The sequence below is a fragment of the Echinops telfairi genome, unplaced genomic scaffold (assembly GCF_000313985.2).
Source record: "Echinops telfairi isolate 266 unplaced genomic scaffold, ASM31398v2 ScPeMD7_8;HRSCAF=38, whole genome shotgun sequence".
Taxonomy (NCBI): Eukaryota; Metazoa; Chordata; class Mammalia; order Afrosoricida; family Tenrecidae; genus Echinops; species Echinops telfairi.
In genome coordinates, this window is record NW_022103905.1 from 17,883,556 (window position 1) to 17,901,737 (window position 18,182).

Below are 18,182 nucleotides of genomic sequence, written 5' to 3' on the forward strand. Positions count from 1 at the left end.
CTGTATGAGCTCATCGAGGCTCTCCTGAAGGCTGTTCCCCAGAGTGGTGTTTCTGTATAACTGGTACGCCATGGCTTAAGTGGGAGGTGTTTTTCTTACTCAGGCTTGCATTGATATCCTAAAATACGAAAGTATTAAAAAGGCAACTTTAAATCATGTATGTAACAGTCTACTTCAGAAACCCTAACACATATGATTGTAACTTTTAACTGGCAATCATAATCTAATTTTAGAATTACAGGATTTTAGAATTATTTTTTCTTTGACTTTGACATAGGCATTGGTACTCCGTGCATGCCATTAAACCAGGTCTAAGACAGGTACACTGACCTTACATGTAACAACAGCACGACGCAGTGCCGAGTGCTGCGCCACCCACACTCATGGCAACGCTTGAGAGTCCACTGCCGCAGTCGCTGGGTCACTCCAGCTCTTTGGGGACACGCACTTTTACTCTGGACTCTGTTACCAGGCATGTCACTCTCCAGTGACCGGTCTCTCCCGACGATGTGCCCAAAGACACACCACCCTTGCTTCTTTTTCAGGAGCAAGCTGGCCGGACTGCTTTCCGGCTAGCTGGGTTTGCTTTCCTGATAGCTCACGGCACACGCAATACGCTTCACCGACACATTTCAAATGCGTCACTTCTGGGTCCGTCTTCTATCTTTGCGGCCCTGCTGTTGCACGCATGTGAGGTAATGGAAGAGAGACTGGCAGGGGCGAGGCACACCTTAGTCATCCAAGTGACAGCTTTCCTTTTTAAACTTTAGAGATCTTTTAGTGTAGATTTGGGGTTTCAAACTGCTGACGCTGTGGTTAGCAACCCAATGTGTAATCACTTCATCACCAGGGCATCGGAGGTTGTTTGGTTTGTAGACTGACCCTTCCATGGGCATCAATTGCTGATCCTCAGTATGGGAATCTTCCCCAGCAGTCATCGTGATAAGGCTTGTCGGTTTGTTTTCAAATGCTCAGATGGAGCTCTCCTGAGTAGTGGGTTAAGGTCTGGGCTCCAAAACACAAAGTCAGCAGTTAAAACCAACCAGCCACTTCTTGGGAGAAAGGGGAGGCTGTATGTGCCCATAAAACATAACCTTGGAAGCACACGGCCCAGTTCTACTCTGTTCCCGAGTCAGCATCAACTTGATGGCAGTGGGTCTGATGTTCAGATATAATCCCCACTGACAGCTGGAGTATTTGACCCTCACCAATAAGGGCTGCTGCTTTCATGTTGGGCAAGCCGGGTTGCGTCCCCTGCCTATCTCAGCTTGTTCGTGAGACCTCCTCAATCCTGATGCCAGACTCTTTTTCACATAGCCCAGCTTCTCCAATGATTTGTTCAGCGTATGGATGGAATAAATTTGGTGAAAGGATACATCGCTGATGCATACCTTTCCCAGTCTCAAACCACACGGCACCTTCTTGTCTTTGAAGATTGCCTCTTGATCATGTAGAGGTTCTGTCTGAGGTCAGGGAAGGGTTTTGCCTTCGCGTAGTGGATAGAATGCATATTTTATCATTTAAAAACCGGTCTAGCCAAATCCCGAATTTACTGTATACCACCCTTTCTAGTTACCGAGCCACTCTTCAGCGCACAGCTGCACGCCCCCACTTTACAGTTCTCCTGAAATTCAGTATTCATGGAGTGCTTCCCATGTGGATGGCAACATACAAGGTGGTACCCCAAAAAACCCAGTAAAAAACCTTCACTGGGTGGAGTTTCGTTGTATGCCATTTTTCCTGCTAGGTGAGCATCGAGCAACTCAATTTGAGTTAGTGCACCCAGTGACCCTGCCTGGGAAGGTTATGGTCATAATGAACTTTTTCGTAAAAGCAGTTTCGCTCTAACCTTGTTTTTGTGATGGCCGATTTAAGAGAACAGCGTGGCTGTGAACTTCTGTATCCTGCTCGGGAAAATGCCCCAGAAACTGTTGTGATGTTGAACACAGCTTGCAAAGACAGCGCTATGGGAAGTGTATGAGTGGTTTTCTTGTTTCAAAAAAGGTGAAATGTGGAATAATGACAAACCCCGTTCTGGACATGTCAACTTCCTGAAAGGGCAAAAAATGTCGACTTGTAGTACATTTGGAGTTTGTTCCACCAAGTCAGACTGCTAATCAAGCTTTCTATTTAGAGGCTCTGAAAAGACTGCATAACAGTGTGTGACAAAAAAGGCCAGACTGGTGGCAGACGAGGGACTGGCTTTGCGACCACAACAATGTACCTGCTCACACAGCCATCTCAGAGCGCCAGTTTTTGGCCAAAAACAGCATGCCTCTCTTGCCCCATGCACCTGACTCAACTGACTTCGCACCCTGTTACTTCTTTTTGTTTCTGTGGAAGAGGGACAAGAAAGGACAGTGGTTTGACGACTCAGAAGAGGGGAAGAAAAAACGAGGGAGGTACTGTCAGCCATCCAAGCAGATGAGTCTGGAAAATGTTTCCAAGAATGGAAGTGCAGATTTGACAAACGTCAATGTATTAAGTGCAACGGAGAATCCTTTGACGGTGATAAGGTTGTTGCATGAAAAAAGATAAACACATAACTTTGAAAAAAAATTCATTTTTTCCTGGGGGGCACCCCCATTGTAAGTGCCAGGGAGTGAGGAATAATGATATACCTCTTACCCTACAAAGTTTATTACTCTGGAAAAAATAAGACAAATGAAGAAGTTAAGTTCAGGATCAAGTCAGAATCAGGTAGAGATTTGCATCAGATACTACGGAGGCTGCCTGTACATAGCTGATGCAAACAAATCTTTGATGCTGCAAGGCTAGACTTTAGCCAAGCAATGCAAGGTCATTCTGGGCTCAAAGAACGGAATGAGTAAGCTTAGAGATGGTTTTGTATTACTAGGCTATGACAATGAACAGCAGGAAGTCAGTCACTGAACACGTGAGGCAGGAAAATCAGAGTAATGGGCAGCAATATGAAGAACAGATTTGAAGGCCACGATTAGAAGCACACCAAAGGGTCATGAGCTCAAAATGCGGCAGTAACACAGATGCAACAAACATCAACTGTTTCTACTGCGTGCCAGGTAGGGGATCCTTGTGCTCACGCCACTTTTAGTTTAGAAGTAGAAAGGAGACTAAAGTTGAGGAATAACCATCAGTCAAATAATTGTTTTCACATTACACTTATTGGTAACACTTGGTCCAATAAATCATTTCTACTTTCTTGTTTTTTGGGAGGCTTGTGGGACATAATTCTCAGTGTCTCCTTCCCCCGCCAAAGCAGGATAAATCTGCTGAGGAGCAGCCCTGAGCGCGTGGTGCCATGCGTAAGCCCTCTGGCGCCAGAGGTGTGCTCAGCAATTGGAAGCTGTGAGCAGCTGGAGAGGTCTGACCCGCCCCGCCGAGCAATTCCACTCTGGCACAAAGGGTCTGCAGAGTTAGCATTGAGGATTCCCACCTTTTTATATCCGGCCCTGACTTCTCCCCCTGGACCCACATATGAAACTGCATTACTTGGCAATACATGGACATAGCAAACAGGCACTTCATGTTAAAATTTCCCCCAAATGCAAACGGCTGCTATTGCTCCCCAAAGGCTGCTCTGCTCCCAGCCTCACCCACGGACGGCACTGACAGCAGTGCGCTTCCAGGAACACCGCCCACACTGCAAGGCAGCCTAACTTCTCTCAACTCGCGTCTATTCTACCACCAGGCAATGCTTTCAGCTCTTCCTTCTAAAAATACCTGACCCCGACAGCATCTACTGCTGCTCCTGCTATCATTCCCGTCACCACCATCTGTCCGTCCACTGCATTAATGTTAAGCAACTGCCTTTCCCTGTTTCACCCTTGCACGGACATCCCTCAGAACAATTCCTCAGCTTAAAAGGAAAATCAGATCACTGATCGATCCAAAATCCTTTAAGCAGCAGCACCTCATCTCAGAAAAAAAAAAAAAGCCCTTCTAATTGTTGCAAGGCCTCTATGGTGAGGCCTCTTCCCGATTTCTGAGCTTATTTAACCCAGACCCTCATTCGGTCTGCTTGTCATACTGGTTCCCTGCTATTCCTCCATGATGGGCATGTTCTTGCTTCAAGGACTTGGTTCTGACTGTTCTTTCGGGGAACGTTCTTCCACGATATCGCCAGGATTCATGCTCTCATTTCGTCTAAGAGTTAGTAGGTTCTTTGGACTTTCTTGGTAAACAAGAAGGGGTTATCTTCTATTACTAAATTCACAATTTAGTCTTTTGTTTAAACTATATTTACAGGATGTAAACTTCAGAGTAATTTTCAAGCTAAAAGATAGAAAAAGAGGGATTAGCTGTATGGCTATTAAAATATTTTTTCAAGTGGAATTGTGTTAATTAAACATTTTCCTCACTGGGTTGTAATAAGTATATATAGAGGGCAGTGATTAAAATGTTCAGGCCGATGAATAATAAAGTTAGATCATAAGAACGAAGATAAAATTACCTTTCTACCTGTCACTCTATCTGCAAATCCATGATCTTATCTAAATCAACTCTTCGACGTGTGCAGCACAGACTAACCTCTCTCGTACAGTGAAGCGCACTGCTCCAATAACTCGATGGTGCCTTCTCTCCTGCCGTCACCTCTGTTCTAGTTCATTCTCACTAGTAAACAAATCAGGGGGATTTCTCACTTCTTTCAAATAAATGAAAAACCTGGACTCATTTTTCTTGCTAACTGCTATGCTAATTCTTTAAACCCTCTCGTTTAGAAGTCCTGAGTCCTAATTTCCTTTCTTAGCTCCCTGTTTGCCCCCTCCTTACAGAACTCAAAAGAAAGAGATGGTTAAAATCAGCACCGACCTTGCTAAAAGCTAGTTCTCAATCCTCATTAGACCCGAGGATCTCCAACAGCTGATCATACCCTTCCTCTGATAAAGGACCTTCACTTGGCTCCTGGGATGCTATCTGGGGTGGGCCTGTGCTGTGTTCTTCCTTCTCAATGATCCTTTATTGGTTAGTAAAGCTGAGCGCTTACGGATAAAAGACTAGCTGGTGGAGGTGGGTGCCTCTGGGCACTTAATTTGGGGAGCTGGGTTTGACAACTCACTGAGGGTTTGGAGTAGCCTGGCCTCTGGGCATTTATTAGCAGCCCTTAAGGAACTTTGTGACATGTCCTGAGTGAATATCTGTATCCTGGTTATTTCTCACCTGCATTGTAACTTACTAAACTTCATGGGACAAGGTCCTTGGTCCTGTTTTTTTGTTTACACTTGCTCTTTGGTGTTAACATTGTCTCGTGGCTTTAAATGCTACTGGAGATGATTCCTACAGGCACACACTAGTGCAGACTTCACCAGTGAACTTCTACTGCCATTTGGATGACTGCTTCCCAGCTGGTTCTCCATTTCCCTGGCTGCCCCGCTACAATAATCTCATCACAGCAGCCAGGGGATTGTTTAAAACACAGCTTCAGACACGGCACCTGTACTCTGCTCAGACCCTCCACTGTGCTCATGTGACTGAGTCCTGCCTGTCCAATAGGGCCTTCCCCATGGGTCAGGTTCCCCTTGCTTCCTTGTCATCCTTTGAACATAAGCACCACACTCCTGGCAAGAACCGTCATGCTTTCTTCTGAAAATGCTCGCCCACCTCAAGGCCCATTCAGCGCTCAGAAACTTAGCCTTTAGTCAAGGAGCAGCTACTCAGTGAGACATGAACTGACCACCACTTTTAAAACGCCGACGTCGACCGCCACTACAGTTCATCCTCATCCTCTTTATCCAGGTCCGGTTTTCGGAGGCACCGTTCATTTCATTTAGTGCCTCTACCTGGAGAGTGCAAGTTACACATGGGTGGAGATGTTAGTCTGTTTCATTCCCCGACGTGAACAGACCTCAGAACCGTCGAGGGAACATAGCTGGAGTCAGATAAATCCGTGCTCACCAGGAGCAAGGCGAGACTTCACAAAGGATGTCTGGGATATGTCTGCTGGGGGAGGGGGAGATGAGGAAGGGTAAGGAGATAAGGGGTAAGGCGGAGCTCCAAACAGGAGACAAACAACTGAGCAGCTAAGAGAATCTTGCATCCTGCTCCATTCATTTGTTAAAATCACTTTCAGGACCTGATCTTGTTAAACATTCCGTCTGAAGGCTTCAAATACTTTAGATGTTGTGCAATTCGCAGGAATTGAGTCCTACTTCACTTTGCAGCTTGAGACTTAATTTACAAGGCTCCCGGTGCGGACGTGCGGGAACAGTCTCGGGTCTCCATCAAGCACCCAGGCGGAATGCCTTTCACTGGCGGCGTGCTCTTGACAGAGCTGGAAGGCCGACTTCCAACATGCTGGCTGGACCGCGTTCCCTCGGACGCGACCCAACAAAAACCCGGAGCTGACCCGCGCTGGGCTGGGCTGGTGACCTCTCCGAGGCTCGGCCAGCTGGGTGGGTGGCAGCGCTGGCCGGGCCCCATCCCAAACTCTCTCCGTGGATCGGTAACGGACGGCCCCTGGGACCCGCAGGGCCCCTGGCAGGGGGCCAGCTGCAGCACCCTCCCTCCCACCCGAACCGAGCCCAGCGCACCCAGTACCTGCAGGGCAGGCGCTTCCCGCCGCGGAGCGCACGGAAGCCCAGCGGAGGAGCCCACTTGCCGACCGACCACCTCTTCAGCAGCCGTAGAAACTGCAGAGCTGCGCCGACGACCCGGAAATACCCCGAAACCGGAAGTGACGCCGGACGCGAGCCCCGCCCACCCGGGTCTCTCTCGACTGGCGCGGGACGGACCGGAGGTGGAGGGGCGTGGGCTGTCCTGGACCAATCGACCCGGGGATAAGCCCCCAAGCCAATGTCATGGCCACCCGTTCTCATGGCAACAGAGCAGGTTAGAACCGCTCCTTCGTTTGCGAGGCGGCACGTTCTCCCGGAAGTAGACTGCCCGACCTTTCCCCGGAGCACCGCACGAGCAGCCGGGCGCCTTCCAACTGCTGACCTGTTTGCCACCCGGAGTCCATTTCTGAATAGCCAGGGTAAAAAATGATCATTTATGCTTCGCTGGTCCAGTCCGTTCCGATTCAGAGACTCTTTATAAGGCTTCTGAGAATTAAATCTTAAACGGGAAGCAGCGAGCCTTGTGGGAAGGACAGGCAGCCTTGGATACAGTTTTAGGGTCTTCTCTCTTATATGCCCAATTTAAGAAACGCAGCATTGGTTAAATTTTAAGATGAAGATAATTCCAGATGACGGTGGCAGGTTATTTCTTCCCCCAATCAAAATAGGGCTGCAGTTCGTTTTGCCACAAGCTTTCGGTTTGTGGAGAATTTTAATTTGGTATAGTTTATATTTAAAACCGTTGCTACTGCAGGACAAATCCTTTTTATATTTTTTATTTACATTATCCAAATTTCCTTTGTCAGCGCATGATATTCTATGAATCCAAGGGGAAAGTGTGTATATTAGTTGGCCATTAAATAGCATCATCTAGTGAACCAAGCAAACACACAAACAAGTGTTGAGACCATAACCACCCAGCAGAACAGGCTCTCATGCATTTTCCAGGGTTCTTAAAACTGATTTCCTCCTTGAAGTCCTACTGAAAATGACAAAAAACACAGTTTGATTATAACAAAGCCCATGGTTTCAGTTAAACCAGGGCAAGCTTGATTCCCGAAAGCAAAAACACCCAGACTACCTAAGGAGAAACTACATAAAATTCTCAAATTATTTGAAAGGCTTCCAAGATAATTCAAGGTAAAACACTGTTAGGTCTGGTGAGTTGCTTGACTTGGAGCAGAATGAAATACTGCAGTTATGCACCAGCCCATCATGGCTGTTTGTAGCTGCCACTGCCAGTCCCTCTCCTTGAAGTCTTCCTCTTTTTGCCCCCTGACACTCCACCAAGATAATGTCCTCCAGGGACTGGTCCCTCGTGATCACATGTCCAAAGGATGTTGCCATCCTTACTTCGAAAGGGCATTGTGGCAGTACTTCTATCCAGGACGGCGGGTTTGTTCCACCATATGCCAATCTGTGGTATAACAGAAGTGGGGTGGGGAGGGGGACTTCAGAAAGGTCACAGAAAAGTGTTATTAAAAGATGACGGAATTTTCCCATGAACTTGTGAAGTCCCTCCATATTCAATGTGCTTTGGCAACAACAATTTAAACACAACGATTCTTCTGTGCTCTTCCTTCTTCCTTCAGCTCTCACATGCATATGAGGCGAATGAAAACACCATGGCTTGAGTCAGGCACCTTAGCCAGTAAGGTGACATCCTTGTCTTCTTAGATCTGCCCAGTGCAGTATGTGCTTTTGACTTCTGACTGTTGCCTAATTGGTGGCACAGTGGGTATGCACTGGGCTGCAAACCGCAAGGTAAAGCAGTTAGAAACCACCAGCTACTCCGTGGGAGAAAGGTGAGGCTTTCTATTCTCCTAGTTTGTCCTGGAAAACCACAAGGGGGATTCTCCTCTGCCTATAGCGTTGCTATGAGTTCCAATAGACCCGACGGCAGAGTTTGATTAGTTTTTGCTTACTAGGGTATACAGTAAGATCCTCAGCAACTTCAGTCTTTTCTCCCTTTCATAACACAGTGGAAAACAGAGTAAGATGTGATACAATGAGGCAAAACCAAAGTTTCCAAGTAATTTATTTAAATCCATTATTGTTGCAAAAATATGATGTGCAACAAATTACCATATTCTTTCTTCACAGGCCAAAGGAAAACAGTACTATATCTCCTTAGTAAACCAAGACCAGCCTAGTGTTTCTTACAAGGACCACACCACAGCAACATTTTGTAGTTATCAGGACTGAATTTCTCACACTGTAAAATGATGGCACTAATCTAGGCAAAATCATCTCAATAGTCACAAAAAAAGGTCACAGTACATTAATTTTGTCTAAATGACAGCAAGGTGAACTGTGGTAACAAAACACTTCTGAAATACGAATTAAATAAAGTGCTCAAGTTTTAAACAAACTTGGGGTTTATTCTACATGAATGGTGCCCCCGGGGCTGTGCCAAGTTAGTGGACCAGAACACCACCAACGTTCAGTAGCTAATTTTAAGCAACTGTGTAAGGGACTTAACTTGAGAATGCCCACCGACTAAAGGCGCCATAGAGCAGCTGCTTATTTCCAGTGTTACTCTACACACTCCCGTGTAACCAAAAGGAATGTGAAAACACATTATATTTCAAAATGCACAACTCAACTTTTCAAATAAAAAGAATGTCACAGAAGAAAAAACTTGAAAGCTCTCTATAGTAAACAGTGTAACTCATGTCCCTGAAGGATTAAAGTCTGGGTCTGGTGCTTGATATGCTATCAAGTGCATTATGTGACTTTTTAACATAGCATCCAAAAATTTCTAGTATGTAAAACAAGAAATTAAGGCGATTATATGAAGGGGCTTCAAGAATTCATGGAATAATGAAATTAAAATGGAAAATTTACATGAATTTAAACCCTGCCTCCCAACATAAGTAGTTGGAGTAACTTGTTTAACGTTTAGTTATCACTGTTCGCTGTTCTACACTCTGGCCTATTTTCAAGGATGATTTAGAATGTCGACGTCCCTGGGTGGTGCAGTAAACGAGGTGTACCTTCAACCACAGAATCAAAAGAAAGGCCGGGCCACCTGTTTCTGAAGCCCACCAGAGAGCACCCTGGGAACAGTTCTTCTCTGACAAACGGGGTTGCTGAAGTAACTGGATTGAAACTTGGCGTTTCAAACACTAAAGGAAACTTGATCTCGCTAGGCCTCATTGCTTATCTATTCAGACCCCTGCGAAAGCAAGGGGTATGTGAAGGGATCCCGAGGCTCAGGACGCCGAGTAGCTAATTCTCCAGCCCCTTCCCTTCCCAGTTAGCTTTCCGATGCAACTCACTCTCCCAGGAACTCCGTCTACAGGATTCCTATCGTCTATGAGGCTAACAGAATCGTTAACCAACTTCTAAGTACATTCAGTCCGCTATCGACCGCTTTCCTCGGAGATTTGTTCTGTGATCCACTTTTCAAATATATGGAGAGGTTGGGGAAGAACAGGCATGAAGACGAAATAGAATGGTGTGGTGATCTCTATTTCCAGCAAATCCCTCTTCCTTCTGATGGAATGATGTTTACTTTCCACATAAAATATAGGAACGATGAGGCTACTGAGCTATAGCCACATGGACCTCATTAGGAAACCGGGCTCACCCACCCAATAAATCCTTAACTGCATTAAATCAATCACTCCTCCAAATTCCCTGAGGACTCACATCAAAAGGATTGGCTATCTAGGGAAAAAGTGGGTCTACTGTTGGCGCTGCAGTTGAAGAAATGATAGGTACAGATATATACATGTCAACCAGCCCATTTCATTACTTAACAGTGATGCCCATTTTGGATGCAGTTTACCAACAATGGAATATGAAGAGTAACCCAATCCTAAACTTTCGTGTGAGTACTGTTCATTGCTGCCTCTCTGTTTAAACTTGCTTCAGTGTGAAGAGACAAAAAAGCAGTGGAAAATATCAACCCTTGGAAGCACAAGTACAATTTATTTCAACTTATTCTCAGTCTTTTCCCTTCTGCTCCACACACCTGAGTCACATACCCTGCCAAGTCTTCTACAGGCCGTGGCAGCACTCGCAGCCACACACGCAGTACTTCCCCCAACAGGGACAGTTCAGTGGTTATCTCTCCAACAGTAGCTAACTCTCCACGCCTGTGCAGCTTTCTTTCTTGTTTCATCTTCCTACCAGTTGCCCTGCTAGACTCTATTAGATCCTATTTTTTCATACTCCCCTCCAAGTTAAAGACTACGAAGCTGAAACTGCGTGGCCAATATGGTGTTTTTCCTTGTGCTTAGCAATCTGTGAGGCAGAACGCAGAATCAAGTCACTTTACATGGCCTCATCTGAGAAACAAGCAAAAAGGGGCATGCAGAGCCAAAGCGCAACAAAAGCACCCATGAGCTCCATGACCCTGGTGGGCGGTCAAACACCACAGCTCTATATACTTTCCTTTCCATCAGCAATGACACATTCACATTAAATACTATGGAAGAAATGTTATATAGCTACAAACAATAAATACCAGACGGAATAAATGCTTTCTCTCTAACCCAATTGTAAGCTTAAGCCTTACTGTTAGAAGCATTATCCATTAAAGTGTAAATTTAAAGCAGGCTTCCTTTGAATCCAGCAATGCAGAGCACATCGACTTGGTTATATTCATGTGTTTTCACTGTCGCTCTGAATGTTAGTGTCCTAGTAGAATGTGGGCTACTTCTAGTTTTCAAATAACTTTGGGGGGAAAATTGGGAAACCCTTCATATTTTTGGAATATGTTGTGTCTAGAGTTAGGAACGATGACTACAACAGTAAACACCAATAAAAACATTAAGGAGGTAAAGTTACTCACTGTATTTTTCAAACAAAAAAACTGAGTACTTCATGTGGTGGAACCCTCCCTACCTATTCAACTCAGTCCCTACTGAACAGAACCTATGGATGAAAAGACTGCTTACAGCACAGGTTAAAGCCACAAATTCATTATGCTCCTTTGCTCATCGTATTCATATTAAGTCCCCAGCTGAAGGAAGGCCCAAGTTGTTACTGTTAGTTTCGTCAACACAAGTGCTTTAAGGTGTGAGAGCGTGCAGTCACGGTTTTGGCTTGATTCACTCCAATGACATGAGCTCTGGATCTGCCCGCTGCTGCTGGGCCCAGGGCCGCTCAGGCGGTTGCTGAGGATAAATATTAAAAACTGAGCTCACATGCACTTCAATTTTGCTCTCCCAGGTTACTCTTGTAGGAAGGGCTGGGGTGCAGGGGTGCAGTGTATGGTGGGCGGGGTGTCAAGTTCACCAAATTACTGACTTAAACCTAAGAATGCTGGCCTGTGGTAAAGCAGTTGCCAATGTTTTGAAAATGATGTTGCAACATATGTACAAATGTGCTTAACACAATGGATGGATATATGGATTGTGGTAAGAGCTGTATGAGCCCCCAATAAAGTGAAATAAAAAAATAAAAGAAAACGTAAACACAAACCAAAGAGCAGTTGCCTTGATGATTCTGTGATGAATTCAGTTCTGTTTGGAAGCACATGTAGAATTACAATGTAAAGTGTAGGAATTTACCAGATTAAGCAATGAGATTGCATGTGCACGTCAAACGTGTCATGAAAACAGCACAGCACGATGATTCTCTAACGCTTACAAAGTGCACCTCCTGACAGTACTGTCCAACCTGGCTCAATGAGAGCACACCATCTCAGACTGGGCCAAACACTTGCTTTCAGAGAACGGATTTGGAAGTTATGTTGGCGCCCACGTTGAGAGCCGTTTACAACAGCAGCTCTGTTTTCAACAGAAAGAGCAGGGACAGTAAGTAAGTAAGTAACTTAGCACATTCTCAGTACTACTACACAGCACTCAGCTTCAGGGGAGGGACTCTCTGGACACACAGCTTATTTCACATTAGTGAACAAACCTAGGATTTTAAAACAGCTCTGACTTTCAGTCAGAAGATTAAACTGTTCCACATATACATATATACACACTTCAATTCCAAATGTCTTAATTCTCTAATTCTAAAGATGGCTTTTTCTCGTCTATAAATTTTAAAAAGGAAGGTGTGCAACACACTTACCGGTACTTTTATTTGAACTCTTGAACTGCGGGACAGTATATGTTAAATGAAAAAACCAAAATACCACCACCACCACAAAGCAGGATAGTCTGACCCTACCCTCCGAGTATGTGCAGACAAAAGGGTCTTTGGGCGTTCACGAGACACAGCCTCACTGTCTCTCCTTCAGGAGCCGCTCCACACTCTACTAAGTGACCCAGGAGTCTATGTCACCATTTACAATAACAAAATTTCTAACATGCACTTTACAAAACCATGGTCGTGTTTATATGTATATTGTCCCACGAGACAGGTACACATTAAAAAATATTGCTCAAAAACATAAAAATATATTATCTCTTTCCTTTACCATTTATGCACATAAATATTTTACTGAAGAAGATGCGTCATTCAATAAACAAATGCAATAACTGCTTTATATAAAGTGTGGTTTTGATATTGCAATATAAAATATAAAACGATTACAAAATAATTAGCTACTGATGAGCTAAATTCAAGAGATTTGCAAACCAATACAGCAGTGAACAGTCTCTTGTACAAAAGTCCATTAAGGAAAAGCCATGTCAGCTTTGAAATCAGTTACGTAACAGTAAGGGCCAATGAATGCATTGTAAATGCAGAGAGGAGAGCGAGCGCTGCTTTGCCGGCAACTCTTCAGTCCTGCCTGGACGAGACGCCACCCTTACTGCTCACCTTTTGGTTCTTCTTGCTTCCCATGAAGCGCTCGATCAACTCTGTTAAAACAATATAGACAATGAGAGACCAGGAAGGAACCGAACAATTTTCTCTCTAAAAACGATTACTTTTAGCACAGACCATTATTCTGTTAAAAACAACGCTATGCAGAGAAGCAAACACAGTAAAAAAGGTAAAACATTACTTCCCCAACCAGGAATGAGAAAATTTAAAGACAAGAGGACACAGGCACGAAATGTACGATTTTTTTCTTTTAAGAATTCTAAAACAGTGTTTAACATATAACTTCAAACATATTTGTTCAAAGCACCATGGGTGTATTCAAGTGTTAAACATGGTTGGGGTAAAGATCTAATGGTCAGAGATTGGCAGGGAAAACAGCTCACTGAGAAATAAGTTTTATTAACTGAAAGAATCAAGTACCATTGATGCCAACAAATGATTAACTCAAGTTTGAATTCAGACAAAAATGTATATTTATGGAACATACACTTTGTGTAGACTAAGCATGTAAATACTCTTCACTTGTTTTGATGTTATAACGATGTAGCATTCAGAAATATCTAAAGATGATAAAAAATCTGACTGGAATTAGCACTAGGTTACAGAGGTCACACCAAAATTTAATCAAATTTGGCTTAAAAGCTAACGTACTTACTGCACAATTATAGACAATCTCTCAAAGACAATATACAACAATCTATTACTATAATATTTGTAGCTAAAATAATCTGAGTATGTTAAGAAGAGATTTTCCATTACTGGATTTCATTATAATTATCACACACTTAAACATTACTGAATTAAACCTAAAAGTTCGGGCCTGTGATAACATCAGAGTAAAAACATTTAATAGTATTTCTAAATGGCATAACATTTTTGAAAGGTATATACTCTTTATATACACCCACTATTTTCAACCTCTGAAATGCCCTTACGAATTCGGAATTACTTAATTTCTACAATGAATTACGGCCAGCAGGTCAAGAAGTGCTCTCTGCCCGGCCACGTGTGCACTGAACTGGCTGAGAGAAACACCTCAGACGTCTCAAACAGGTGTACCGACCGCAGCACTCAGCTTTGCGCCCTGGCACGAGGACCAACAGGGAGATTTCACGTTAAATGAGCTTCCCCACACTTCACTCTCGTTAGATTTTGGCTTAACGGGGGAAAAATGTCTCTCTCTATTTTAGACATTAAATTTTATCATTTTCAAGTTCATTATGTTTTTTCCCCCCATTGGCTTAAACAAGCCTCAACAAAAAGCTAGGAAGTCCCTGAAACACACAGGAAAGCTTGGACACAAGTAGAATGGAAAAAAAGGAAAGCAGTAGTGGCAGGTTTCACACAACAGATTTCAGTCAAAAGTACAGTGAGTTCTCTTTCTAATATTTTGATAGTGGAAGTACTTCTTGACAGGTGATGAAAAACTAAGAGTTTTAAAAGGGCACAATGAAGCACACACCATCAACCCGGTAACTTCATGACGCAGGCTAGCTTCAAAATATTCTGCAATTAGATTATATTTTTAATTTCAGCCAGTGGTCTGGCAAATGCACGCTAAAGCCTAGGGAGAAATGAGGAACCAGCAGTTCAAATCTCTATTGCTAAGAGCGCTGGCTAACCTGTAACAGGTCACACAGAAACAGAAGGCTGTGAGCTTGTGACACGGTCAATGGGGCCAAAATGCTTCCCAGTTAAAATTACCAATACTTGTTTCTCTAGATGATTCAGCTAGAAATCTCATCTTAACATATGAAAGAATATTAAATTAGAATGCTTTGCTAACTTGTCATAATTTTCTAGCCTATTAACAAATTCAATCCAAATCTTGCATTTCTGTAAATCACTATATCAAACGGCAACTACTTTTAAAGAAAACACTGGGTTTTCTTCTATACCAACATATTAAAAGATAATAGTTTGTTATGCTCAAAGCAGAAGTGTTGAAAATTAAATTTAAAATGGAAAGCAGAGTGCTTAACTGTTAAATGGCACATTGAAGGTATTTTGTCACATGTAGAATTTGGCTGGTTAGCAGGCCATTTAAGGTAAGCATCGAAGGAAATCAATGTTGGTTAGCCAAAGAACATAGGCACTGCAAATATAATCATCAACCCCAGGGAAATAAATTAGGTCCCTTAAAAATCTGTATGAATATTTCAAAAGCATAAATTTGAAATATAAAAGTGCGAAAACATATATCCTTAAAAGTATTTGGCGTTTTAAGCAGTATTTCTAGTAATTTCTCTGGTTTCACTTAACCTTTAGGGTTGATACCTAACAGAAGAGGTCGTGGCCTTTTAATGCCCGATCGGCATTACCTGTGGTTTTAAGACCGCGTGAACCCAAGTCGTATTTAGCAGGAGGAACTCTGGAAGCTGGGGTAGATTCATATTTACATGTGCTATCATCTTTGTGTACAAGCTAACCAACCAACAGGGAGGCGTTAGTCTGTGCAATGCAAATAGACTAGTCTAGATGCAACCCAGTCAAGGTGTGCATATACCTTTTTTGTTTCTTTTTAAACTTTTCTTCTTCATACCTTGGTAGGGAAAAGTTATTTCAGTAAATATACATGTTATAATTCACATTATGAATACAGACAAAACTGACCTGGTAAAACTGGCTTTGACACAGTAAGCAGGCTAAAACTTCAGATTAATAGAACAAAGGAATTATTCTAAATAACAACTGTGAAGCTTAAGTATTTATGTTCTACCAAGTCCTTGCCAAAGATGAGTGGGAGTGAATTTTGTGAGCAGAACAAACTCGAGTTGAAAGTCTTACGGTTAGGCTGATAGGGCATTTATTTCCTTCGCAATGAGGTTCTCTGGTGACAGGATGAGCTCATTCAAATTGGAGATGCATGTTTAAATCTGGAGAAAGTTCCTCAGTACCCGATCAATCAGGAAACCATCCCTCACATTGAAATGAGTCTTTACAAGGTAGAAAATAAATCATGACCAGAAATCAGTTCTCCTACTTCTTCAGGTGAAAGGCTAAAGACAATGGTGACCTACGGGGAAGCAATCTCTAGGCTTAGGAGGGTGTGTGGAAAACAGCTTCTCCCATCTTTTATTTATTATAAAAAAGAGAGCAGTTATAAAATACTTGTAATAGACGAAATGAGAAAAAATAATGACCGAAAATATTTACCTCTTCTATATCAAAATATAGAGATCCAAGACAAATAAATAAATGAGACAAAACATACTGTTTTATGCACTCTGGAATGCCGACATACTCCATGGGGACAAGTTCCGCTAGTTCTGCCAAAGTAAAGACGTATCGAATTTTTTGACTGAATTTTGAGCTATGGGAGAAAATAAAAATGATAATCTCAATATTTCTCATCAACAGAAGTGACAAGAAATTTATACAAGGTTTTTTCCCTCCCCAGAAAGTTACCTAATAAATGGTCTTGTAACAGCCAGAAGTGTTCTGATAAACCAAGAGGGATGTACAATAATTAGAGATTTTAGGTTTTTCCGTAACCTGGAGTTAAAAGAGAGAAAAAAGTCTCGACATCTTCTAATGCTAGGAGACAAAGGCATCAATAAGTGTGCAAGTGCTTACAAAATAATTTTAAAGCTCATCCAAGAGTTCTCTCTAATCCTTACACTTCTTCCTGTCACTATAAAATAAACTCTACTTCATTTGGCCAAATTTACATCCATGCCTCCATTATATATTCAGGAGCCATAATGACACTGTTGGGACGATGATGGACTGCTGCCCACAGGTTGGTGGTTCAAAACCACCATCTGCTCCGTGGGAAAAAGTGAGGCTATCTGCTCCCTTGAAGATTAACAGCCTCAGAACAGGAAACCCTATTGAGCAGCAGTCTCAACCTGTGGGTCGCAACCCCTCTGGGGGTCAAAGGACCCTTTCACAGGGGTCATTCGATTCATAACAATAGCAAAATTATAGTTTTGAGATAGCAACGAAAATAATTTTATGGTTGAGGGGTCACCACCACATGAGGAACTGCATTAAAGGGTCACAGCATAAGGACGGTCGAGAACCACTGCTATACACGGTGGGTCATGATGAGTCAGAATCGACTCGATAGTGGTGGGTCTGGCATTCGCTTGTCAATCAGAGATAGCTTACGGTTGATACTTAATACAGAGTAAATGGGTTTCAAATTCTAGGTCAGATGGAGATTTTTACTAATTTCTTCAACACCATCAAAGGTACTTGCAGGCAAAGAAGTAGGAATGGGCATGACCACAGGAGCAGCAAGATGAGTAAGACTTAACTCGTATTCTTAAGGAGTTTAAAACTTCATTAGATAGTATGATGACTTAAAAGACAGAATTCTTCTCTTTTAGAAATACATATTGAAATATTTTGATATGAAATGACACTATGTAGGGGAGGGAAGAAAACATTAAACACATTAATTTCCTAGCCTAGGCCTCTTCTTTTTCAGTTTTTATTTTTTAGTTAGTGAGTGAGGCAGTGAGACAGTGAGAGAGTGAGGGAGTGAGACAGTGAGAGAGTGAGGCAGTGAGAGAGAGAGTGAGACAGTGAGAGAGTGAGGCAGTGAGTGAGTGAGTGAGGCAGTGAGAGAGTGAGGCAGTGAGTGAGAGAGTGAGACAGTGAGTGAGAGAGTGAGACAGTGAGAGAGTGAGACAGTGAGAGAGTGAGGCAGTGAGTGAGTGAGTGAGGCAGTGAGAGAGTGAGGCAGTGAGTGAGAGAGTGAGACAGTGAGAGTGAGGCAGTGAGTGAGAGTGAGACAGTGAGAGTGAGGCAGTGAGTGAGAGTGAGACAGTGAGAGAGTGAGGCAGTGAGTGAGTGAGGCAGTGAGAGAGTGAGGCAGTGAGTGAGTGAGTGAGGCAGTGAGACAGTGAAAGAGTGAGGCAGTGAGTGAGAGAGTGAGACAGTGAGAGAGTGAGGCAGTGAGAGAGTGAG

General features: G+C 43.2%; 2 protein-coding genes across 4 annotated transcripts in view; both read right to left on the reverse strand.

The window, feature by feature from the left end:
- GTF2A2 (general transcription factor IIA subunit 2) overlaps positions 1–6,609 on the reverse strand; it is a 12,640-nt gene extending 6,031 nt beyond the window's left edge. The window contains exons 1-2 of the mRNA XM_004709463.2: positions 6,517–6,609; positions 4–118 (exon numbers count right to left, since the gene is read on the reverse strand). Coding sequence (XP_004709520.1) covers positions 4–72 — 69 coding nt within the window. The 5' untranslated portion in view covers positions 73–118; positions 6,517–6,609. The remainder of the gene's footprint in view (positions 1–3; positions 119–6,516) is intronic.
- A 1,944-nt stretch (positions 6,610–8,553) lies between these two features.
- BNIP2 (BCL2 interacting protein 2) overlaps positions 8,554–18,182 on the reverse strand; it is a 24,350-nt gene continuing 14,721 nt past the window's right edge. For 2 of the 3 annotated variants that reach the window (XM_030884515.2, XM_045286480.1), the window contains 4 exons: positions 16,674–16,760; positions 16,480–16,578; positions 15,772–15,807; positions 8,554–13,300 (listed from right to left, as the gene is read on the reverse strand). In XM_030884515.2, the coding sequence (XP_030740375.1) occupies positions 13,249–13,300; positions 15,772–15,807; positions 16,480–16,578; positions 16,674–16,760 (274 nt within the window). In that variant the 3' untranslated portion in view covers positions 8,554–13,248. The remainder of the gene's footprint in view (positions 13,301–15,771; positions 15,808–16,479; positions 16,579–16,673; positions 16,761–18,182) is intronic. The other variant, XM_004709464.2, reaches the window with a different exon arrangement.